The 27,134-nt window shown below is 41.1% G+C and overlaps 1 protein-coding gene across 3 annotated transcripts in view; it reads right to left on the reverse strand.

The window, feature by feature from the left end:
• The window catches only part of Ranbp17 (RAN binding protein 17), a 319,336-nt gene that overhangs the window by 27,239 nt on the left and 264,963 nt on the right, over positions 1-27,134 (reverse strand). For 2 of the 3 annotated variants that reach the window (XM_052759010.1, XM_052759009.1), the window contains 3 exons: positions 22,674-22,888; positions 21,108-21,246; positions 4,175-4,341 (listed from right to left, as the gene is read on the reverse strand). In XM_052759010.1, coding sequence (XP_052614970.1) covers positions 4,175-4,341; positions 21,108-21,246; positions 22,674-22,888 — 521 coding nt within the window. The remainder of the gene's footprint in view (positions 1-4,174; positions 4,342-21,107; positions 21,247-22,673; positions 22,889-27,134) is intronic. The other variant, XR_008222563.1, reaches the window with a different exon arrangement.

Consider the following 27,134-nt stretch of genomic DNA (forward strand, 5'->3'; position numbering starts at 1 on the left):
TTATTTTTAAAGAGTTAAAGAAGAAATATATTTCATTTGCTTAAGTGTTTCTGCTAAGGTTCCATAGGCCAGAGCTTCAACGTCAGTTAAGTATGTGCTGGCACTTTCTCCTATTTAGTATTAAGGAATGGAATCTTAAGTATGAAAGATGTCTCGTGTAGTATGTCAAAATGTTGAGCAATATCATTTCAGTCTAAACACAGAGATGAAAAAAGAGCAGATGATTTCCCTTTTGCTGTAATTCACTTTGGGATACATGTCATGAAGAGCACTATACAAAAGCAATTTTCATTGATTGACTGACTGATTGAGGAAAAGGGTGAATGTTCTTTTAGCTTATGTTCATACTGAAGTATGATTCTTATAGCTCCTGACAGCTCTTTACAATTTCTAGTTAAATGGCATGCTACCAAACAAACAAACAAACAAATAAATGAAATAAAAAAGAGGAGAGGAAGAGAAAGTCTTAATTAGAATTTCTCTGCATTTTTAGTAGAGCTGACTTGAGCCAAATAGCTAGCTAGACTCGACCAGGTAAGAGTCACTCTGGTTCTCCTATGCACTGTATTTGGACATGACTATGATTGCAACCGCCTCATCAACACGCTAACTGCTCAATCCACTCAGTGACAGAGGCAGTCCATAGGTACTGCTCTTTTTCTGCACAAGGTGCTACTCTCTCTAGAACATTTAAGGAGGTTCTGATGCAGTTTCGCATCAGTGCCCTTATCATTACAAAAAGAATTCATCATGTCTCTAAAATGGCCCCTCGATTCTGCAAACCTTCACCTAATTTGGGCACAGCTTTTGTCTTTCCATGTATCTGAATGAATGCTGATCTCCTGGTTATGAATGTAAATATATAACATGTCCAGTAACGAAACCGGAAAAAAAACATATATAAACAATGTCTCCAAATTCCTGCAGCAGATCACTCTCACCCATTACTAATCAGTGGTGATTAGCAATCCGACCACTGCTACTACTGATCATCTCTTTTTAAGTTTTTAGTTCATTCTCCTAGTGACATAAAAATACTTGAGGAATTCTTCTCCCTTAATTTATGCAAACTGGGTTTTTCTCAGATGTTAATTTGAAGGAATACTTGAGAGGCAGCATTTCTTACCTCAAACAGACTCACTTAAATTCAATGACTCTTCACATGGGATAAATTTTAGTCCTTGCAAAGTTACATCTGTTTACAAACTGTGGAAGATCTAAGGTCACATGACAGGTCATAATAAATGCACTTCCAGGTGAGAGGCAGCACACAAGTGACAAGGCCTGAGAAGGTGCTGCGAACCCTTCACCCAGGGTCATTCTTTTTCTGCAGAAGCTTGAGATCACGTTTGCAGTTTGGAACTGACACTCTCCATGCAATTACGCTTCTAGCCAAATATGTCCAGGGCGGGAGGAAAACAGTTCAAACCAGTAAATAATTGCAGTATCATTGCATCAGTTTAGTTTAAAGAGCTGACAAGCCCTCTCTAAACTCCAGGCACAATTAGTCATTAGGGTCTAGTTTTTCAGCACTGTTAAGCAATTTGTAACCCATTCCTCTTAATAGGGTTAGGCATTACTTAACGACACAGATGCCTTGAAAACTGAAACCTCGAGTTATGAAGCAGCAACCTTGTTCATTATCTTCTGTGATAGGCAAATCATCTATAAAAACAGCATTTAATGGGCAACCAATGAATAATCAATGGCTCACTTTTCATCTGAGTGTGAAAATGAGAATAATCTAATACAAGTCCCTCTGGTAAGAGTCTGAATCTCGGCTCTGCCACTCTTCAGGGCTGATTTATAAGGTCCTGGAAAGCTGATGTAAACAGATGATCAATGGCCCATCCCTGCTCATAATAACCCCCAACTGGCCCACTCCCTCTTTTCCAGGTTCATCCCTTCAGGCTATTAGCTCTGTCCGGCTAATTCTTCCCACTGCTCCTGCCTGCTGCTTTTACTCTGGCCATCCGTTCAGTCCAGCAGACTCAGAAGTAATTTTATACGCAGCAGAGAGCGGGTGGAATTGATTTTTCACTCAGTGCTCAGTTCCCATCTGAATAATTATCAATTTTACTGCCTCATAAAGGGAAGAGTCAAAATTTCAAATCAATTCAAAAGAGCTTTTGAGACGACAGAAACTGTGCATAAGAATAGAGGTCAAAGTTGTCAGTGACCTAAGGAGATGATGTCAGATATTACTATACCCAATAGTTGACATCAGAGGCACTCAAGATGATACAACCTAGTGCTAATGCAAATCATATTTATGCTGACTACCAGAGACCAGTCATTAATATTTAAAATGTTATCTGAAAGCTTACATCCCAAATAAATAGAATGTATTCCACTGCTTAATAAAGATATATCACTACTTAGTCATATGCTATAAAGTGAAAGATTACCAAGTCTTATTAACACACAGAAATGACTTAAACCAACAAACTCATGTTGATTGTGAGTAAAGACACACTGGCTCATGTCCTGCATGGTCTTATTACTAGCCTACTGATTTTTACTAAAAATTTCAACCAAATTAGAAGTGACGGCTCAAAGCTGATGGGACAATACTGTGATGATGACTGACTGCTAGCATGAATGATTTTGTGGTAGACTTGTCCTTTGTCATGGTAGGCAGGGCCATGAATATTTGTTATCTTCAATGATGACATGCTATACGTCAGTGGTCCTCAGCCTTCTCCATGGAAAACACACAGGGCTGCAAGTGTACCCCTACCTGTCCAGCAGTGACTTGCAGGAAGAAGTGTTTGAGAGAAGTGCATCCTAACCATGACAGAATGTGTATTTTGCACAGGCATCCAGGTGACTCTGAGATACCTTGAGAAGCAGTGGCTTGAGTTTTAAGGACGTGGGCTTTGGAGCTAAACAGACCTTGGTTCAAATTCCAATTCTATTACTTTCTAGCGAATCTTAAGGCACCCAGAATATTGATCTGTAAAACTGGGGATGATGCTAACCATATTTCTAGGCTGTTGTGGAGTCTGTAGTAATTAGTCCTTTGCTAGTTATTCAAAATATGAAACAAATTACACTCATGCCATTTGTTCTTGGAATGCAACTAGTTAACTGAAATGTCACTACAAATAAGACTTTTATAATTTCATTTTGATCCTAGTAAAACCATTATATTCAGGAAGGAAACCTTTTCCACAAACTTCCCATTCCATTCTCATCATGTTCATGTGCAATGAGACAGTCTACTGACTCAGACGACATTGTTCACTAATGACAATATAGTCAGTGAGGTACTGACTTTTGCAAGTCAGACTATTATGGATATACCTGGGCAAAAGAAAACCGAAAAGGGTATACATGTATTTCCCAAATTTTGTGGAAGTACAAACATCAGTCATAGTGATGGTCTATCTGTAAAATGGCTTTACTCTCTCTGGAATATTCCTGGCATATATCTTCATTTCTTATGTATGTTGTTTCTCAGATTGGCAGAAATGAGTTACTTAAAACAATTATAAACTTGGACTTAGCCTGTGTTGGCCAGTTAGAAAACACAACTAGGGACTGGAGAGATGGCTCAGCAGTTAAGAGCACTGGTTGTTCTTCTAGAGGTCCTGAGTTCAAATCCCAGCAACCACACGGTGGCTCACAACCATTTATAATGGGATCCAATTCCCACTTCTGGCATGCAGGTGTACATGCAGACAGGGCACTCATATAAAACACATGAAAAATAAACCTTTTTAAAAGACACAACTGAAAACAAATTGTTGCATCCTCACGTATTAATTGACTGTCTGGAACACTGGCTAAGGTCTGAACCGTGTGACTCGTAATCTTACGCTGGAACAACTGCTAACTGCACTTTCATGAATGGGCAGCTCCTGGCAAGGCGTCTGCATGGAGCAGGGGCTCGTACACAACTGCTCCAGCAGCCACGTCCTCACTGCACATTTGAGAGCTGCCCACGGGTCCACGGAAGAAGTCTGAGTTCTGATCCACTTTCCTCAGGCCTCAGGAGAACTATCCCTTCTGAACTCTGCAGTGCCATGAACAGCATTGGGATTTTTATGGACAGTGTACTCTGCACTGTCAGGGAAAGTATCAAGGGGAGTCACTGCTAAACCTCTTGACAAACATTTATGTAAGTTCAGGGGCCAGGACAGCTTCTGGGAAACACGTTAAGCGAAGTTACCTGCTGCAGCACATCCGGGTTTCGTTGCATAAAGTGTAACAGTCTCTGACCAGCCTGCACAGACTCCCTGCATTGAAGTGGCTTCTTGCCCTCTTTTGCTATGTGCTTGAAGAGGTAGGTGACCATGTAGTCTAAACTCGTACAGCAGCTGGAGGAGACGACTGTATCTGGACAAACAATAACAATTCATTCCCATTACTGATCTGTTTGCTCATTTGATTATTGTCTCCATTAAAAAGGTAGGATTTCAAAGCACTTCAGTGAAACTCTAAATCCTTGAGAGAAGGGGTTTGGCTTTTTTCTTTAAGCCCTGTGTCTATTACGGGGTCTGGCATAGAGAAACAGTAGCAAGAAAATGATTCCTGGTCTGAACTGGACAGAATTCCCCATTTGGGACTTGAACAACCTCTGTTCAATTTGACTGGTTATTAAGCATCTACTTAGTGCAAAGTACTTCAGGGGAAATGGCTCCAAAGGGGAAACAGGTGCAAACCCTGCTCTGGTGTCAAAGAGCTCATGGCTTTCCACAGAGGTCACCGCAGTATAAAACGATATATGAAGGAGTCACACAGTCACATACTGCTGCTGCTGTGTGTGTGTGTGTGTGTGTGTGTGTGTGTGTGTGTGTGTGTGTGTGTGTGTGTGCGTGCGCACACGCGCACATGGAGGCTGAGGTTGATGTCCAATGTCTTACTCAATCATATGCTAACTCGTTTTCGGGGCAAGATCTTCTCACTGAACCTGAAGTTTGCTGTTAGGAAAGCCCAGGGATCTCTCTACACCCACCTTCCCAAGATGAATTTCAGTGATGTGTACCATGCCTGGCTTCTCAAAGGGGAGCTGGGACCTGCACTCAGCAGGACTTCATCAGCGGAGCTATCCCCCCAGCCCTAACTGCTGAATTTTGAGGGAAAGATCATGTGTTTTTTTTTTTTTTTTTTGAGACAGGGTTTCTCTGTGTAGCTTTGCACCTTTCCAGGAACTCACTCTGTAGCCCAGACTGGCCTCGAACTCACAGAGATCCACCTGGCTCTGCCTCCCGAGTGCTGGGATTAAAGGCGTGCGCCACCACCCGCCCGGCTAGGGAAAGATCATGTTTTAATGGTGGTCAAAGTGAGTTGGATGAGGACATGGCCTGAGCTAGCTTGGGAAGGTTATTTCTGTGTGTGATACAAGGAGGAAGATTTCCAGGTAGAGAATAACAAGAGTTGAGAACATGGAGGGAACCCTGGATTTTGGGGCTGGACAGCTCTGGTTTCAAATCCCATCTTTCCCCCTTGTACTGTTACTTTGGAAGTGCTATTTTACTTCCCTCATTATTTGTAAATGATTCTGCAGAGTTGAATGAGAAAAAGGACTTCATCAGCAAATAGCTGAAATGTACGAAGGGCTTACTACATGTTAGTGACAGCATTAAACGTCTTAAATGGATTATTGTTTTTAATCTTTTTTTATGTTTTTGTTTTTGTTTTTTTAAGACAGGGTTTCTCTGTGTAACAGTCTTAGCTGTCCTGGAACTCACTCTGTAGATCAGGCTGGCCTCGAACACATGGAGATCTGCCTGCCTCTGCCTCCTGAGTGCTGGGATTAAAGGTGTGTGGTGCTGTAGCACGAATCTTAAAAGTTCTTATTAATAAAAACAAACCTGATGCCAGGTATTGGAGTGAATGCTGGAAGATCAGAGAAGCAGAACAAGCCACAGCCACCTCACCTCGCCAATTCCTCAGCTGATCCTGTTTCCTCAGAATGGAAGCCTCTGAGTCCTCATCCAAATGGATCTCAGCTAAACTGTTGCTAGAAGCCTAAAAGCTTAACCAGCTCTAGTTCCTGGTCCTCACGCCTTAAATACCTTTCTGCTTTCTGCCATCACTTCCTGGGATTAAAGGCGTGAGTCACCATGCCTGGCTGTTTCCAGTGTGGCTTTGAACTCACAGAGATCCAATGGATCTCTGCCTCCAGAAGGCTAGGATTAAAGGTGTGAGTGCCACCATTTTCTGGTCTCTGTATCTAGTGGCTGTTCTGTTCTCTGACCCCAGATAAGTTTATTAGGGTGCACAATATTTTGGGGAACATAATATCACCACAGTGGTGCCATCACTGCCCTTGTTTTTAACCTTTATCAGTCCTGTAATAGTTATTCTCATTTTATAGGTGAAGCTTAGAGATTTAAGTGACCTGTTCAAAGGCACTCTAATCAGGTTGGACAGTAAATAAGGAGTTGAACCATGAATGTGCACTGTCAATAACTACATTAAAATCAAGTATTAAGTAAAAATATATACAAGCATCAAATGTTTTTAAAATAATGGGGGTGGTGCTGGCTCTGTGGCAGAGTACTTCTATCTTACATGAGGCCCTGGAGGTTTGATCCTTGGCACCCATGAAATGAAACCAAACCAAACCAAACCAAACCAAACCAAACCAAACCAACCAACAACCCCACAGTCAGAACTCAAACTGCTGTTACTCCTGGGCTGTCACTCACAGTAAACAGGACAATGCATTTTGGAGGATCAGACTTTGGCTTGCATGCAAGAATGTGCAGGGGTATCATGAAAGAAGGTTAACAAAGTAGGTTGGGTTCCTACATGAGAGCATCCAAAAATGGGTGGAGATACATTTAATTTGAAAGTAAACAGAGATGTTATTGAAAGTTTTCTAAGCAAGTAATTGCTATGCAACCATTTATAATTTCCTTTGTACACTAAAATGATCAACTCTTTAAGTTCTTTGTTTTTGATGGAGACAGGGTCTTGCAATACCCCTGGCTGTCTTCTGACTTGCTATGCAGCCAAGAATGACCTTAAACTTCTTTTCTTCCTGACTCTACCTTCTTAGTGCAGGTGCTGAGATTGATAGGCCCAAGCCACCATGCATCCTAGGTAAGAACTCTACAGCTGAGCCACACCCCTAGCCTCATCTAACCTCTAACTACTGAGTATATCAGGTATTGTTTGCATTTTTAAAATGAGAAAAGGCTGTGGATGCAGCTCTGTACTACAGTATGTGTCTAGCATGTTTAAGGCCCTGGAGTAAGGGGAGGGAGGAGAAGCAGAAAGGGAGGGGGGAGGGGAGAGGAGGCTAAAACCCCGAAATTCCCTAGTTGATACCATTTCAGTGATTTAGAATCATAATATGGTTAGAGTGATACTACCCATATTTTTTGGTTAATGATGACATGCTGACACATTCCTGGCCATTTTTGACTACTAAGAGAAATGAAAATGGCAAGTAAAGTAGCCTATACTTGGGAGGTGGAGGCAGGAGGATCAGCAGTCTGACCGACCTAGGTTATATAAGCTCTCTTCTCAAAAAACCAAAACCCAAGTCAAACTAAACGAAACAAACAAAAAGAAAGGCAGCGGGGTGGGTGGGGTGGGGGAAGCTGAGAAACAACTTCTTATCCATCTTATGTTTGAGACATGAACATCTGACAGATCAGAGGCGAAACAGTGACTTCAAGAATGGGGAGCTAAACTAACCTGAGAGAACATTCAAGAGCAGGTATGACCCATGCTTAGTAATACTTAGCAGTGAAATAACACTCCAGCTTGAAAAAGCCCTGGAACTAGAAAGGAGGAGGTCTGTGGGCTTCTGAGACATGGACAGAGTGATGGAAGCCCATACAGGATCCCGAGCAATGATGAAGGAAGGTCCAAAGACAGGTATGGACAGTAGTTTTGGAAAACACTGGGATAAGATACCTTTTGTTGTTTGTTTCTGTTTTTGGAGACCAAGTTTCTCTATGTAGCCCTGGCTGTTCTGGAACTTACTTTGTAGACCAGGCTGGCCTCGAACTCACAAAGATTTGCCTGCCTCTGCCTCCCAAGTGCTGGGATTAAAGGTGTGCACCACCAACACTGGAAGGAATATTTTAAGAAAGGAGCATCCCCTGGCTTCTCAAAACTATGGCATTTATGTACTGGTTAACTCACTCCTCATTACGCCCCACACCCGAGGCTGCTCTGTAGGAAGAAACCCTGTCCCCTGCTAACTTTGGGGGGCAGCCCAGGAACCAAATACTCATTTCTTGAGTTGTTTTCCTTGCTTTTTCGCCTTCATTTTTCTACATTTGAAGCCTTGATCACGAAAGCAAACAGATTTAAGTAGAGAGCAATATGCTATCAATCATGCACAAAATTTAAAGTCTTCATATAATTTGGTGACCACACTGCCATGCAAGTTGCATTAAAAGGGTCTAATCCACTGAGTCAGCTGCAGAAAAGCCAGGTAAACACTTTAGACTCAAAGGTTGGAGCACACAGCTTTGCAATAAAAGCGGGGGTTTCCATTATGGTTGATTTATGGTTGGGGCATTGAAAAGGATAAATGTTATTTCCAGGTAGTTTTAAATGTGTGGAATCATAAGGATTGTGGGCAGTTGGTCAAAACAGGATGACTAGTGCTGAAGACAACGCATTAATTAGCATTACCTCTTTTTTTATCTGTAGAGGAGGCTATTATGCGAGGCTCAAAGAATGACTTCTCGCCGGGCGGTGGTGGCGCACGCCTTTAATCCCAGCACTCGGGAGGCAGAGCCAGGCGGATCTCTGTGAGTTCGAGGCCAGCCTGGGCTACTAAGTGAGTTCCAGGAAAGGCGCAAAGCTACACAGAGAAACCCTGTCTCGAAAAACCAAAAAAAAAAAAGAATGACTTCTCAAAGAATGTGCAGACACCATGGCTTTTTAACTTTTATGCTACTTCCTGGCTTTTAGAATAATTTGGAAAGGATTCCATTTGTGAGTCAGACAAGTCTGGAAGTGTTGTGATACCATTGGGCACTCTGTCCTCTCCAGCAACTCACTGTTTGGTACTGAGATAGCCATGTGCTCGCCACAGGAAGCACACGCATCATTAATAGCTCTCCTGTTTACTAAGACCCACTATGGAAAGCTGCTCTGAAAAGTTAACTGTGTACAAGAGGAGCACAATAGAGTCAGGAAGATGATAATGGGGTGCAGTTGAAATCTGGCTTCAGCTCAAAACTCATCATAGCACAAGCAAGGGCGAAGGTATTGGGAAGACATAGTCTGAAAGGCAACTTCCAAGAGAAAAGGATCATTGGGGAGGACGAGCTGTAGAAACAGGCAAGCAGACTGACTTCACCTCCACAGTATGCATGCAGTCCATGCATACTTGCATCATGTGAAGCTTCACTAGGACATGCAGCATGTAGAGACTGTGACAGTGCTCCCTCCCCATAGGGTATTTCCCCTTTTTCATTTTCTAAGCATTTCCCAAACTTTCAATCCCTTAAACACAAAGCCCTATCTATTAAACTAGTTCACAGTTGTCTTCTCTCTTTAGCACTATTTGTGGTGGGAAAGAACTCTAAAGTATTTCTTCAATGTTTCACTAGTAATAGTATATCAATACTGAACGTTCCATTCAAGAATGTTACAAATGGTGACATACATACCTTGGCATTCACATACATTTTATTGATAATAAACAGGTCTGGTCATGTGTAGCTGACTTAATGTTCTGCTTGCCCTCACTTTTCCTAGGCAAGTGCTGATGCTACTCGGCCACCCTCGGCCAAGCAGCGCAGCCGTTCTCTGTCCAGCACTTTGTGCAGTCCTCTACTCCTGGCCCCACCACACAGCTCGTCTCCACGACCTTCTCTCATCACTGCTTCAGGAATTACTACCTCATTTTCTTGTCTGAGTGTTTCTTCACTTATTGTTTGTCACTCACCATTAAAATACAAGCTTCATGTCTTATTTCTCTCAGTACTGCCGAGGTATGTAGCATCTGTATGAGCGCTCATTATTGAAGAAATGAGTTGAGAATCATTAAGAGCTGCTTTTTGTAAGCCTGGGGCTTGCTCTATACTTGTAAAAGATCTGTGCTTGGGTATCATACCAAGAGAGAAAAAATCCAAGCGGCTACTTTCAACATTCAATCTTTATTGAAGACACAGGGTCTAACTCACTGGTCAGCCACCTAAGTTGCAACAATGTAAGAGGTTGAAGGCAAAACCTAAATACCAGGATAACCTCTTCTACCAGGTACCCAGCTGTCAAAGCTGCAACCTTTATCACGTAGATGTAGCAGGGAGGTGTGATGAAGAGAAACAGGAAAGACTCTAAATGTAACTTTCTGAGCAATACCATACTCATCTATATACTGAAAATATTACCTAATTAATTCTTTCAGTAAGTATTTAGCAAGCACTTGCTATACAGGACCCAGAAATAAAGTAGTGATCAAGACCCTGCTCCCTTATTGGTCAAAGGGGTCCAGCAGACACCCTTCCCCAAATATTGTTGGGTATTCCTAATGCTATTGGCTACATTCCACAGCTTGACGGTAAGACTCTTCACATTATTGAAGATACCACATACTTATGGATAGAACAAAGAGACATCTGTTATGGGAATTCTGAAATCCTTGTTAGAAATCTAGCTGGTGCTCAACTGGAAGCTTTATCTCTACTGGCTAGTGTTCATAGTGTTGGAAAGCTTTGTGCATGCTACCAGAGGAGAAAAGTAATCCCCAAGCTCACCCATCTATGAACTCTTTGAACTACAATATTGATCTGCTTGTAAGAAAGGCCCACTGGTGCAATGTGGTATGAATGTTTTAAGAATATTCAACTACTTTTAAAAACTGGATTTAAGGACTGCTCCATGAGCTGGAATTCATACCTGAAATAGTTAATGAGGGAGAACCTGAGATAGTCATGGGCTGAGGGGAAAATCTACTATTAGTCTGGTAAGTGAACATAAAATGACACCTAACGACACATTTCTATACCCACAGATCAGTGTAGCACTCGGTCCTCATCAGGCAGCTTGTTCTTGCTGTAGATGGTAATTAATACAGGGACCCACGACTGGACAGTGTGCAGAGAGTGAAAGACTCTGGACTGCTCAGTCCTAAATGGGATGCCGTTATCACACAATCTCCTTAAAGCTCAGAGATCTATGCAGAAGAAGGGGAGAAAGGGAGACGATGTCTGGGAACAACAGATACACATACGAACTCATGACAGCATGCACAAGGGCTGCACAAGCTGAAGGCAGACTAAACTCACAGCGTGGAGGAGGGAAATGGGCACAAAGTCCTTTGCTCACCAAGAAGCTATTCACAACTGGCAGCTGCTGGAGAGAGGAAATTGGTTTTCTTCAATGGAGTGATATTGGTATATCAACCACACTCCAGTGCAGCCCTCATGTCAGGAGTAGCTGGCCAACACAAAACAGACTCTGTGTGTGTGTGTGTGTGTGTGTGTGTGTGTGTGTGTGTGTGTGTGTGTGTGTGTGTGTATGTGTGGTTTGATTTTGTAAAAGAGAAAGAACATGAAGTTGGGTGGGTACAGAGGGGTGGGAGGATCTGGGAAGACTTTGGGGGAAGTATAAGAATATGATCAAAACATATTGTACGAGAGTCTCAAAGAATAAAGAAAACATAAAAACAACACACTACTCTTGCCCCTCAGAAGCTTATGCTCCAGCAGGAAATGAGGACAAACAGTGCTTCTAGAACACTTTGCCCACTTTTGGTATAAAGATGTTCACGAGAATGAGATGAGTGAACACAAGAACTCCTATGACAGAATCAGGCACATAGTATGTGTCCATTGTCACTGTGTACACAGTGTATTAGTGATATGGAGTTGACTGATGTTTAGGACTTGATGTTCAGCACTCCTTTAAAATGCTGTTTTGTTGAGCCTCTCGAGAGCCTTGCTGAAATGCAGATCACAGGCCTGAAGAATATTAGACTTTGAGACTAACGTCTGCTTGCAACTGATTCAAAACCCATAATGTTACTATGATGTAAGATAACAGAATGTCAAAGCTAAACTGTAATAACACAAGACAAGACTCCTGCTTCTTCCCACGAAGGATTAACTGCTATGAGGATTTCCCCTCTTGCCATAAACAACCAGAAACAGGACAAAATATATGAAACACAGTTTTCAATTACTGCACAACAAGAAGTATAGGACTATTAAACCAGAGGAGAGGGAAATGAATGGGGTAATACCTACAATTGCTGGAGCACACTGCCCAAAGCAGTAGACGGCAGGACAGCAAGGGCGACCCAAATACAGCCAAGGGGTCTCGCTGAGTTGAGAGTAACAGACTGAGATATGGAAGACCGAGGCAGCTACAGTTGTGTATGAAGTACGAGAGAGTGGAATCACAAAGGGGACAATTAGAGAGATCTGTCAGCAGGCTCTCTGGTGTCTTCCTTGCAAACATGAGAAGAAACTCACCAAAGCTGAAAGCTGGAGGCCAAAAGATTCCTAATTATCACAAAGGGCCGGAATAGCTCCTGAAGACGCTTCTAACACACTGCAGTGTCCCCAAAGTGCTATCCCTTAGTATGGAACTCAACAACTCCAAAATCAATGCTCTCTCCCAGCTGAAATGAACGAAATTAACCCCAAAGTCACTCAACTAAAAGAACAAAATCCAAAATTGTAATCAAACACTATACAAAATAAAATTCACAATATCTGATATCCAATAAAAAAATCAAGACATACATAAGGAAAATATCTGAGTCGTAAAAATAAATCAGCAGAAAACCATGTAGACATGACTTTAGGAGACAAAGATCTAAAATGAGTTCTTATAATAACATCCAAGTAAAGGAAAGCAGGCGCTTGAGAAGAGAGTGTAAGATACAGAGAAGACCAGAGGTTGGTGCAATGATTCAGCTTGTAGTATTAGCTATTCAGGAGGCTGAGGCAGGGGGATTGCTGGAGACCAAGAACTCATGGTCAGTACAGGCAACAAAGTGATACCCTATCGTGTGCACTTGCAGGCACACAGTGTGTACACACATGTAAAGAAATGGGATTTCTAGAGAATAAAACGATAATATCTGAATAAAAAGTACATTGATAGATTAAATACTATAGAAAAAAATCCGTGAACTTGACATAGCACTATAGAAATGACTGAGAACGAAGAAGGAGGGAGAGAAGGGCACAGCTGAGCTGCAGGCTACCAAGAGGCTTAGAGCACATGTGTAACTGGAGTTTAGGGCTGTAAACCGACACACAGACTGTGGCTCTTTCAAAGTATGCAGTGGGTGGGGTGTGAGGGCGCAGGCCTTTAATCCAGTGCTAGGGAGGCAGAAGTAGGCAGAACTCTGTGAGTTTAAGCCAGCCAGAGTTACAGAGGAGACTGTCTCGAAAACCAAAACGAACAAATAAAAAGTAAACTTTGGTAAGATTATTTAAAGATGCTCATTTTAAACACATAGAGCACCAATAAAAAATAAAGGCATGCTGATAAACGCATGGGGGATAGAAGAATATTTAACTAGAGCTGAGCAAGTTGTAGCATGCCTACAATCCCAGCTACTCAGAGGCAAGGGCAGGAAGAGGGTAAATTCAAGGCCAGAATGGATTATACATTGTTGTCTGAGAAAACAACTAACCAAACAACAGATCAACCAAAAACCCCCTCTACTGATCTAAACCCAACAAATTAAAACAAGTATAGGCTTCAATCTAAACAAAAGATGGAAGAAAAAGGCAAGTAAGAACAAAGATCAGGTGGGAAAACACACATGAGCAGTGCAGACTCAGACCCAAAATACACGGGGAGTTACACCACACACCTGGAACTCTATTGAAAGGGCAGAAAAAGTCAGCTCTGCTACACAATCTAATCCCTGCTATCTCTGCATGCTGGAGAACCTCCATGGTCTCATCCCCAGAAACTGAACAGAGAGGCTTCACAGGGGGAAATTAAGGCTGCTATTATTCATGGGAGGCCCAGTGTAAACCCAAGGGTCCTTAGAACTGGAAGAGAAGAAAAGACGTCAGCCAAAAGATGTCTTTATAGAATTCTTAGAGGCACAACGCTGCTGCCTTTGATGATGGAGACACTGGGCCACAGACTAGGACTATAGACACCTATCTCTCTCAAGACACAAATCTGTGCTGACATCCTGATTTTAACTCGGACCCAGGCCAGACATGTAAGGTTTAAAACCGTAAGGGAATACATTATGTTTTAAGGTATCAAGTTTCTGATAGAGCAGAAATAAGTGCGTGTGCTCTAGAAATAATCAATTTTAAATATAGACATTTTTATAACATAATAAAAAGATTCTGGGGTGGTGAGATGGCTCAGTGGGTAAAGGTGCTTGCTGCCAAGCTTGATGACCTGAGTTTGATTCCTGGGACCTCCTCGGTCAAAGGAGAGAACTGATCCCTGAACGTTGCCCTCTGACCTCCACATAAACACTATGGCACACGCACCTCACTCCCAAATAAATACATGTAATTAGAAAACTCCAGATATTATCAGACAGAACTTTCAGAGAAAAAAATATTACCACAGATCATGAGGGTCATTTTGTGATAATAAAAAAGGTAAATTCAAAAGAATACCGTAATTTCAAATATTCACGCACTTGACAGGAACTTTGAAATATTTAATACACATATTGAAAGGACTGAACAGAGATGGAGACCAGGGCTAAGCTCTAACCATAGCTAGACTATAGTAGTTTTCTCTTGTCAATTCACAGAACAAGGAGATAAAAGAAATTCTACAACCTAACAGTAAGAACACAGATTATTGGAACGCCATCAACCACTTAGCCCTGACCTGACATTTAGAATGCTCTTCACAACAGTGGAACACAAATTCACACAAGTACCCGTGTCAAGTTCATGGCAGTTAACTTAGAATGCTCTTCACAACAGTGGAACACAAATTCACACAAGTACCCGTGTTAAGTTCATGGTAGTTTGAACCATAAAACAGTCTTAATGAATTTAAAAGGTTAAAAAAAAAATCACTGAATTGCTGAGTGCAGTGGCACACTCCTTTAAAAATCCCAGTCCTCAAAGCAGAGGCAGATCCACCTGCCTCTAAGGCCAGCTTGGTCTACAGAGTGAGTTCCAGGATAAATAGGGCCATACAGAGAAACCCTGTCTCAAAAAACAAAAACCAACAAACTATACTTAATTACAGAGTGAAGAACATCTTCAAATAATTGAAAACTAAGCAATATGCTTCAAAGGAATCACCTATTGCTCAAATGAAAATCAGCAGGACAATAAAGACATTTTTGTGGTCATACTGTCTACCTTCCAGGCACTCATATTTCTACCCACAAATCTGAACTGTTGTAACTTTGGTTAAAGAAGCTTCTTTTTGCCATGGGAAGTGGTGAGAGGCCCCAAACTGATCAAAGTGCTGAGAATAAGTGACTGAGTGCTTATCCCTTTATGGGACATCCTTATTAAGTCCCCAATCCCCAAGACCCAGGGACATCTCAGAGGAGGGGGCAGGAAGAATTGAGAGCTGGAGGCTATGGAAGAGCCCTGTGAAATGCTGTCTCCTGGATATGACATGACTAATGGACTCATGAACTCAAGCAAAGACTGGGGTGAGACTCAAAAGACCCACCTAGCCAATGAGCTATTAGCAGTTGATGGCTGCAGCGGACAACAGAGTGGTCATACTTTTGGTAGTTTTCAAGCTCCAGTAGATGGGCCCCAGCAATGAGCACGTGGACAGGCAGCACTCACTGGGCTTAGCGGGTTATTCAAGAGAGTAAGAAAAAGAAGACAGGAAGGTGGGAAGAGGACATGTATGCTGAGTGGGGTTTGAGGAAAGCTGTGGATGAGTAGAGGGTGGATACAGAAATACACTATATATACATGTTATGAGATCCTCAAAGAATAAATGAAAAAAATATATCTTTTTTGGTTTTTTCAAGATTGGGTTTCTCTGTGTAGTTTTGGTGTCTGTCCTGGATCTTGCTCTGTAGACCAGGCTGGCCTTGAACTCAACAGAGATCCTCCTGGCTCTTCCTCCTGAGTGCTAGGGTTAAAGGCATGTACCACCACTTGGAAGGCAAAGACAGGCATAGCTTTGTGAGTTCGAGGCCAGCCTGGTCTACAGAGTGCGTTCTAGGACAAACAAAACTACACAGAAAAACCCTATCTCAAATTTTTTTTTTAAAATTGAATAACAGAAAATCAGAATACATGTAATCTTTGAGATATGCTCATAGCAATGCTGATGTAGTATATGTATACATTACGAAAGAGGTCTAAAGGTTTAAAATCAATAAGCTATATGTTCATCTGAAAATGAGACTAGAAAAGAGAAAGCAAAGTGAACTGAAGAAAATAAAAAATTGTACTTAGTAAAATAAAAATCAGAAAACAGAAAAATCATCAAAATGAAAGCTTTACAAATAAAACTGGTAACTACAGCTAGAATGATGAAAAGAAGAGAGGGCACAATGACCAGCACCAGGGTATCACTGTAGAGACTATAGACAGACGATACAGACACACTGGATAGCAGGCAGAGGTTACAGACAGACCAATGGGCAGATGATTACAGACGATACAGACACACTGGATAGCAGGCAGAGGTTACAGACAGACCACTGGCAGATGATTACAGACGATACAGACACACTGGATAGCAGGCAGAGGTTACAGACAGACCACTGGCAGATGATTACAGATGATACAGACACACTGGATAGCAGGCAGAGGTTACAGACAGACCAATGGTCAGATGATTACAGACGATACAGACACACTGGATAGCAGGCAGAGGTTACAGACAGACCAATGGGCAGATGATTACAGATGATACAGACACACTGGATAGCAGGCAGAGGTTACAGACAGACCAATGGGCAGATGATTACAGACGATACAGACACACTGGATAGCAGGCAGAGGTTACAGACAGACCACTGGCAGATGATTACAGATGATACAGACACACTGGATAGCAGGCAGAGGTTACAGACAGACCAATGGGCAGATGATTACAGACGATACAGACACACTGGATAGCAGGCAGAGGTTACAGACAGACCAATGGGCAGATGATTACAGATGATACAGACACACTGGATAGCAGGCAGAGGTTACAGACAGACCACTGGCAGATGATTACAGACGATACAGACACACTGGATAGCAGGCAGAGGTTACAGACAGACCACTGGCAGATGATTACAGACGATACAGACACACTGGATAGCAGGTGGATACTATGAACGATCTCATGACAATGACATAAAAGGAACTTTAGATAAAATGGACAATTCTTAAAGACATGAACAACTAAATACCCTGATGATATATTAGATAATTGGAACAGCCATTGAAGAAATTTAGTTTGTGGTTGAAAACTGCCCAACGACAAATCTAAGTGAGATGGTTGAAGTGGAGAACTCTAGTCAACATTGACAACCCTGTACAAGTCTATGCAGACCTGACACAGCAGAGGAGGAAACACTTTTGAGCTCATATTATGAAGAAGGCACAAGACTAACACTGACATATGTCAGGGTTATGAAAACAGAACAGTATATAAAAACTATAGGAGAATACAGTAATATAGAAGAACACACCAATATCTGATAATACAAATAAAGGTGTAAAAATCTGTACCAAAATCTTATCATCCTCACTGGGTGGTGGTGGCACACGCCTTTAATCCCAGCACTCGGGAGGCAGAGGCAGGCGGATCTCTGTGAGTTCAAGGCCAGCCTGGTCTCCAAAGCGAGTTCCAGGACAGGCGCAAAGCTACACAGAGAAACCCTGTCTCGGGGAAAAAAAAAAAAAAAAAGAAAGAAAAAGAAAAAGAAAAAGAAAAGAAAAATCTTATCACCCTGAATCCAGGAATACATGGTTGGTTTGACCTCTGAGCATGATCATTAATATTAATGCAATACATTAGCATTAAAAACCCTATATATTCTTTTAAAATTTTTTTATTTAAAATTTTTTTCATTTTATATACCAACCCCTGTTCCCCCTCCCTCCCCTTCTCTCGCTCCCCCACTCTCTAGTGTTGTTCTATTACTGTGATAAAACTCCATGACCAAAAAGCAACTTGGGGTTTATGTTATCTTACAAATCTCAGGCTACACTCCATCACTGAAGGAAGTCAGGGCAGGTAGAGACCATGGAAGGGATGCTGATTATTGGCTTGTTCTCCAGCTCACATTCAGATATCTTTCTTACACCTTCCAGGACCACCTGCCCAGAAGTGACATCACCCACATGGGCTAGGCCCCCCCAAACCAACCACTAATCAAGAAAATACCCCACAGGCTTGCTTACAGGCCAGTCTGATAGAAGCATTTTCTCAGTTGTGGCTCTATCTTCCCAGATGAGCCTAGCTTATGTCAAACTGACAAACTAACTAGCACAAGTACACAGAAAAAAATACTTGATAAGGTCAATTCAACACTATTCATGATAATAATATCAGACAATTACACTTTAAAGACTCATAATTATTAGGATGAGGACCTGGAACCGTTCTGTACGGCTGGAACAAAATGTTGCTAGTCACATTGGGAAATTGTTCAGGTTTCCTAGACAGGAAAAAAAAATCTAATGAGAAACCTAACATTATATGAATGTTATGAGACTCAATGCTTTCTTCCATCCCAGAGATGACAAAATGGTATTTGGTACGATTGTCTCTGTTTTTTCATAACCCCAACCTAACCCAGTACTGTTTTATAGGTTCTAGCTAGTATATAAATGTAAAAGATAAGTTAAAGCTTTAGTTGTTGATATATTTATGTAGAAAAATTTAAGAAATCTATGATAAATTAGCACAATTAGTAAGTTTAGAAAGGTCAACATATAAAAAAATAAACATTATTTCTATTAGGTAGCAAAGAAAGGAAATTTAAGAATACCATTTAAGCAGCACAAAACCTAAAATGTTTGGTTATAAATCAAACAAAATACATACAAAACTCAGATTCAAAGCCATAATTAAGGAAGACATTAGTGAGTAGAAGAATGGAAGAATTTTCCAGAATTGGTCTTGAATATAGCTAATATGCCTGTTATCTCCAAAAGGAGCTGCAGGACTCAATGCAGTCCTAAGCAAAATTCCCCTAATCTTTTGTTTGGGGTCAGTCAGGGGTGGGGAAACACAAAATGATAGGTTAATTCTAAAATTTCTACGAAAAGGCAAAGAATTAATGTTATAATAATTTGTAAGAGAAAAATATCAAAAGACTGTACTACAGCATTTAAGACCAAGTATAGAATTAGGCCATGTAGTTATTAAAAGGTAAATAAGCAAAAGATAAAAGGTTCTAGAACAATCAAATACTTATGTTTTAAAAGGAATCTATGTTTGATCCCTAGAACACAGGTAAAAGTTAAATTGAAATGCATCTAGATTTAAACACGAGAGCCAAACTGATGATACTTTTGGAAGAAAATGGGAAATCTTTATGACTTCAGGCTAAAGAAGCATTGGATTTCCTCAAAATAGAAACTTTTCCTTTTCACATGATACTGTTAGTAAAACACAAAGACATGTCATAGGCTCAAATTATCTGCAAAACATATCTGAGTAAGAATTTGTATCCAAACCCGGAGATGGTGGCGCACATCTTTAATTCCAGCACACGGAAGTCAGGGACAGGTGGTCTCTGTGAGTTCAAGGCCAACATGGTCTACAAATTGTACAAGAGTTCTATGACAGCTAGAGTTGTTACACAGAGAAACCCTGTCTTGAAAAACATCATCATCAACAACAACAACAACAAATCCCCAAATAAACAAACAAAATCTGTATCCAAACCTGAAGGTGGTGGCACACACCTTTAATCCCAGCACTCAGGAGGCAGAGGCAGGCGGATCTCTGTGAGTTCAATGCCAGTATGGTCTACAGAGCAAGTTCCAAGACAGGGTTACACAGAGAAACACTGTCTTAAACAACCAAAAAATCTGTATCCAGAATATATAACAACTTACAAATCACCAACAACATAAACCACAGAGTTACAAAAAAACAGAGTAAAAGCTATGAACAAACACTTCACCAAGAAAATGTAGGTTACTGTTTGGATCTACAATGTTCCCCAAGGCTCCTAGGTGGCTCCATTCCCAGCTGCTGGTGGAGAGAGGTGATTGAGTGGATCATGGAGGTGCTAACTTCATTAATAGATTACTCGTTGAGGAGTTCATATTGAATACATAATGGGGTAGGGATGGCTGAAGGAGTGGGTTACTGAGGTGTGTCTTTGAAGTATATCATTTGACTTCAAACCTGTTTTCTTGCTCTCTCTGCTTCTTGGTCACCATGAGGTTAGAAACTTTATTCTGTCAAATGCTTCCTGCCATAACCTTTAGCCTTGCCTCAGGCCTACAATGAGGAGAACAAGGGACCACAAACTAAAATCTCTGAAACTGTGAACCAAAATATTAACCTACCTTGCTCTATGTTGACTTCTCTCAAGTATTTTGCCACAGCAATAGAATGCTAACACAATACATGATAAAGCAAGTAAGCATGGAAATACCCTCAAATTATTTATTGGTGATATTGAAATGAAAACCACAAAGACTCCATTTCACTATGATGGCTCAGCCTGAGAAGAGTCACTGCAAGTGTGAGGATGAGGAATAGTCAGAACCTTTCTACACTGTTGGAGCAAACACTACAGCCACATCGGGAAATGGCATCTCAACATAGCAACCGACAGGTACAACCCAGAAGTCCTACCCTAGGTATTTATCTGAGGGAAATACAAAGCAGAGTCACATAAAGACGTGTGTATGAATGTTTTGTTTTAAGAGTCCACTTATATACAAATCTAGAAAGACAGTAGTTTCCTTGGAGTAGGGTTAAGGGTAGGGAATAGACTTGATGGGGACATAACGGAGTATAGTGATGCAAATATTTTATAAACTGTTGTGACTCATTATTGTGTATGTATTTGTTAGAACTTTTTGGACTTAGATGGTATTTAAATTGTACCTCAAAACTGATAAAAAAAATTGCCAAAATATTAAAAGTGTATTTTCCCATTTGCAAGTAGTAGCTTGTAAAATAATCTTTCAGTTGGGTTGATAACATTTCTTTGCCCTTCATCGGACAAACATCTCAGTGGACACATACATTAGGAGAATGAAGTCAAGTCTTTCCATGACCCTTACCAAGAGTGGTGAGTCCCTCTGAGAGAGATGTGAGAACATACAGAAGCACAGGAGGCTCCAAGTCGGTGATGAAGCTCATGTGGTCCTGGGTGAGACACTCCAGGAGTGGATAGTAAGACTGGCTCAGTTTCCGATATTGCTACACAAAGAGAGAGAGTAAATGTCAAGCCACATGGGCAGAGCAACCCATCTAACTAAATTATTATTTGGTAAATGATTGATTATTTATCATATTCTAAAGACAAGAGACAATTATATGAGAAAATACCTGGGAAATCTCAAACGTAATGTCAACCAGTATCAAGGTATAACACTCATGGCAAATATAACCTAGAGTCGGATGGCACCTAATGAGATTATAACATTTCTATAAGCATGCTTATTCAAGATATGGTTTTCCAACCCCCCCTCCAGACTCACTCAATAAAAAGCTTTGAAGTATGGCCTTGAAATAAGCAATTTTTCATACATGGTAAATACAGTCTTAAGTACCTTCCCAGGTTTGAGAATTATTGATGGTTTGCCTGGAGTGAAATCAGTTTTCTTGGTGGACCACAACTGTAGTGAAAAGTCCTTTCAATGAGACTGAACACGGTAACTGACGATTCCAGTTTCTACTTTGTAATTTCTGTCATATAGGTTTTGTGTTCAATAAACATTTCACTCCACTGTAAGGAGGCTTCACACCCTGGCATGAGGTGTGTTGTACATGAGAGCATTGTAAGATCTAGGCACACTTCTCACACAAGCTCTCCAGATCATTTATGAAACTTCTGGGAGCAGATGGGAAAGTCTCAATTAACCCAATGCTGAATTTCGTTATTTTAACAAGTACTTACTGAAAACACATCAAGCACATAATTGCTACTATATAAATTGGCAGAAATGTTTTAAAGGAAATCTGCTGATGAGATAAGCCAAAGAAGTCTAGAAATTTGCATTTCCAACAAGCATCCCAGACATTTCTGAATGGTTTCAAAGTTTAAAGATCACTGACATATATCACAGAAGCTAAATGTCATAGCACAAAGGGGCCAAAAAATCACATTCTTCAACGCACTCATTTAAACAGTGTGGCTTAGAGAAGTAGAGAGTGATTAACTCAAGGTACATGACTAATGAACAACATTCTATATATCAGTTTAACACTGTCTGCCTTGTCCAAATTTTAATACAAAGGAAGGTCAAGCAGCAAGAAACTAAAGGGTAGAATAAAAGGAAGGGAAAACTCTGCATCCAATCCTGTATCTCCTTTTTTGAATCATGAATATAGCTGAAAGCAATTCACTGACATTACTAAATCTATTTTCATATGAAGAGGCTAGAGCACTTTGGATGATCAAGTAGTTAGAAATGACAGCTGTGACGTTTTTAGCCTGTGCGTTGAATTACATAAATAATTACGAGAGCTGTCCAGGTCTGCTAAGTTTGGAGCAAGCATGCTGTTTTGAAACATAAAATGTGCTGGTGTTTGGATTCCCCGGGTTTTGCTGTAACAATTCCAGGCTGTGGTGCTGGTATTTCACTTTTCACATGAAGAACCCCCCAGGGCACAGCAGTGCTTACCAGCAAGTCACTGTGGGACACTGACAGCAGCATTTTCACAAAGGCCTCGAGTACATTGTCAAAATGGTTGTCCCCATACAACTTGAAGACGCCAAAGCTGACATAATTTCCACATAAGGCAGATTTGAGAGCTGAATAGCAAATGGAGATGCCCTTGAGTTTCATTGGATAAATCTGATCTTTTGAGAGACTCCCAAGAGACAAGATCTGATTTCCTGTTGTAGGGTAAAGGCAGAGAGAAAGTGATAAGGAGATGTACTTCAAAGCAGTTGTGAGACACTGTTCCCCAAGTTGAATCATCCATTATACAAAAAATAAATATACAAGATCATTTACTTGGGAAGAATGAAGAGCCCAAGTCAAAAAATCATTCAAGGGCACTGTGGAAGGTTAGTGGTTTTATTTGGATGGCAATTAGACTGATATATATGTAGACATGAAGAAAACCATGAGAGACACACACTCTTCAGATTAGTTTATGTACTTTAATACAAATGAACTATTAGCCCTTAAATAAACATTTTAATTAAAAAAAAAAGAGGTAGGGTAAGGGGTGGTGAGATGTATCAGTGGTTAAGGACACCTGTTGCCAAGTCTGATGGCCTGAGATCCATCCCTGCATGGTGGAGGGAGAAACTGGACTTCCACACATGCTCTGTGGCTCGTGTGCACACACGAATATATATATATATATATATATATACATACAGAAATGCAAATAAATGAATAAATAAATGTTAAAGAGAAAAAAGAGAAACTGAGTTAGCAAACATAAAAAACAAAAGAGATAGGATAAAATAACCAGCTAAGCAAATCCCAGCACTGGCTGAGGAGCTACAGCATGGGAGAGCTCCTGGGAGAGTGGGAGAGAGTGTTAAGTATTCTCAGTGTGAAGACCCCTGTAGGTTGACCACACGCCAGTACAGGTCCTGCTCCCAAGAGTGCCTGGGTAACAAGCTGTATTTGATAGGGAAGAAGAAATCTCAACTTGAGTGGGAAGAGATTGGAGGGTGGTAATGGGAGATGACGGGTGAATATGTTCAAAATATATTGTATGAAATTCTCCAAGAATGAGTAAAAATATTACTAAAAATAACCAGCTAAGTCAGAAAGAAAAAAAGAAAGCCTAAGATGTAAATGATTCTAAACTCTAGGTTACTTTATTTCTAGGAGCCTCATGGATTTGGAATTAGATGGGACACAGAAATTACTGGCATTATTCAAAATAATCAGTTTCTGATTATTTTTTAGGTCTTAGAAGATCCTGAGATGATTAGTTTAAAATCTCTCCCAAAGTTCTAGGTTATGATGGCTAACCTTGGTTAGCCACTACAACTCAACCGCATTTGGAATCAACTAAAACCCAAGCAGCCAGGCATACCAGTGAGAGTTTTTCTGGATTGGATCATTTAAGGTGGAAGACCTACCCTAAGTCTGGGCCACACCTCCCAGCCTCAACGTAAAGGGCCATGGGAGAAGGAAGCTCTTGCTCTTTGCTTGCCTGCCATTCTTTCACTGGTATTAGAACCTCCTTCTTCAAGATTCCAACACAGATTGAGTACTAGCAGCTTTCTAGGAATCCTCTAGGACACCAGGACCAGACTAGGACTGATGAGATGTCCAGTCTTGTAGACTGAACAATTACCAGTCTTGATAAACCCATCGTGAGGTAGTTATTGTTGGACCACTTGGACTCCAGCCTGTAAACCGTTCTGATAAATCCCCTGTTAATTTATACTAGTCTATCAGTTCTGCTCCTTATTTTTATTTATTTTTTGAGACAGGGTCTATGTCCTGAAACTTGCTCTGTAGACCAGGCTGGCCTCAAACTCAGAGATCGGCCTGCCTCTGCCTTCTGTGTGCTGGAAGTAAAGTGTGCACCACCATGTTCAGTCTGTTTTCAGACAGGGTCTCTCTATAGCCATGGCTGTCCTGGAACTTGGTATGTTGGTATGTCAACTATGTTGGCCTTGAACTCAAGAGAGATCCACCTGTCTCTGCCTTCCAAAGTGCGTGCCACTATGCCCCATAGTTTTGTTCCTTTAGAGAACTTTAATACATATGCTGGCCATTAGCAAGACAAAGAACTGTGTATATAATCACTTTAACATTTCAGTAGTACTTAGCATTTATAATCAACAATTTCTGTGTCTGAAATGTGTTCTGAAAGTGTGCAGCTAAGCAGTATCCAGGAATTCTTTAAACAACAGATATGTTCTTAGCTCTTCTTTTTCCTATTCAAATGAGCACTGCTTGTAAAATCGAAACTAAATTCAATTTCTAAAATTTAGAGGTATAGTATACTTTATTCTGTGCCAACCTGGCTAGGAAGTAGTTCTCAGAATCCATCACCCGGTATGTTTTTTGGTAGCAGTGGCCCCAGGAGCAATCTGTGAGCTCAAGATGGTAGAAGAGAGGCAGCTGCAAGGCTTTCTGAGGGTAGACCAGCAGCGGTGAGGGCCGTGGCACACAACTGCTGGTAGCTCCAGCTGCTCTTTTGTCTTTTCTGTTTTTCTGCTCATAACCACCAACTCTGCTAATAACCTCAAGCCTGCCACCAAATGTGTGGCAGAGGCCACAGCTTCCTATTCCATGCCATCACTTTCCTTCTTATGCCTCATCTTTTCAGATCCTGCTTCAGCTTCTTAGTGCCTAATGTTTAGACTTCCTTGATGGTCCAACACATTCACACATGCCACTATTTCAAGAGAGCTAGTCAGTGGTCTCCCTATCCTCAACCCAACATGGGTGTATAAGATATAATACCTAAATTAAATTTTAATACATTTTAATCTATACTAAATTAGAAGAAAATTTCAGAATAAAATTATTTTTATTATTTTATTTCTTAAAATTTTAAGTTTTAAAGATGAAAGGGGAAAAAAAGATTCTATTCTAAAAATATTATAGTGTTCCTTTTCTTTAACTTCTAATTCTTCTGACTCCAGCTTCTGTATCCTGGGATCACAGGTCTGCACCTCCACATTCAGTTTATGAGATGCTTGGGTGCTTCCAATTCACACTTGATAGGTGTATCATAGTAACCACATGCATACTTAGAGATGAAAAAGGACCAATACTTCTTTTTTTTTTTTTTGGTTTTTCGAGACAGGGTTTCTCTGTGTAGCTTTGCGCCTTTCCTGGAACTCACTTGGTAGTCCAGGCTGGCCTCGAACTCATAGAGATCCGCCTGGCTCTGCCTCCCAAGTGCTGGGATTAAAGGCGTGCGCCACCACCGCCCGGTGAAAAAGGACCAATACTTCTAGTAGAGCATGAACTAGAACTAGTCGGGGTGAAAGTTTACCCCTTTTTTTTTTTTTTTTTGGTTTTACGAGACAGGGTTTCTCTGTGTAGCTTTGCGCCTTTCCTGGATCTCACTCTGTAGACCAGGCTGGCCTCGAACTCACAGAGATCCGCCTGGCTCTGCCTCCCTGAGTGCTGGGATTAAAGGTGTGTGCCACCACCGCCCTGCGAAAGTTTCCCCTTCTTGATCTATTACTAAAATACTGCCATTGCTCTGTTATGGCCTTGGATGTCCACGTGATTTTGCTTATAATTTAGACATCTGAGAAACAAAAGCTTTATCTAGAAAGCTGAAGTCTACCTTGGAATGTACTCAGTAACACATCTTCATTCTAACTCACCTTAGAGACAGATGCCTTATCTCCACAAAGACTGAATGCAATATGACAGTATTTATTTAACAGCTACTATCTGTGAGGTGCTGGGATAAACACATGAACGAAAACAATCTTTGCTCTGGAGTTCCTTGTGGCTGGGTGAAGAGATTTGTGATTAACTCCATAAAATGTGACAAATACTATCAGAGTAGTAAATAATGATGCTATGGCTAGGTAGAGGACAGTAGGAAAGGCTTCACAGAACAGGCTATGCTTGAAGGGCCAATTGCAGTCTCCTACGTAGCCTTGGGAGATGTGATGTGTTCTGGGCAGACTAAGTGCAAAGGCTTGGGAGTCTAAAAAAGTAGGTGTGGTAGTCTGAATGTGATTGGCCCCATAAGCTCAGGGAGCGGCACTATTAGGTGTGGCCTTGTTAGAGGAAGTGTATCACTGTGGGGGTGGCCTTTAAGGTCTCCTTTACTCAAGCTTCACTCAGTGTGACACTCACTTCACTTCCTGTTGCCTGCATGCCAAGATGTAGAACTCTCAGCTACTTTTCCAATACCATGTCTGCCTGCATGCGGCCATGCTCCCCGCCATAATGGACTGAACCTCTGAAACTGTAAGCCACCTCAATTAAATGTTTTCCTTATAAGAGTTGCTGTGGTCATGGTGTCTCTTCACAGCAACAGAAACCCTAACTAAGACAGTATGATACTTGTCTCAAATAAATATAAATTAAGGTCATAACCCACCCTTCCTTTTCTGAAGAAGAAGAGCACTGTAGATAGAAGATGGAAAGAGCTGGGTGATTCTGGAGACAGGAAGGTGCTCACACATG

The sequence above is a fragment of the Peromyscus californicus genome, unplaced genomic scaffold, assembly GCF_007827085.1.
Source record: "Peromyscus californicus insignis strain IS unplaced genomic scaffold, ASM782708v3 Scaffold_3__1_contigs__length_106647218, whole genome shotgun sequence".
In the NCBI taxonomy this organism is placed as follows: domain Eukaryota; kingdom Metazoa; phylum Chordata; class Mammalia; order Rodentia; family Cricetidae; genus Peromyscus; species Peromyscus californicus.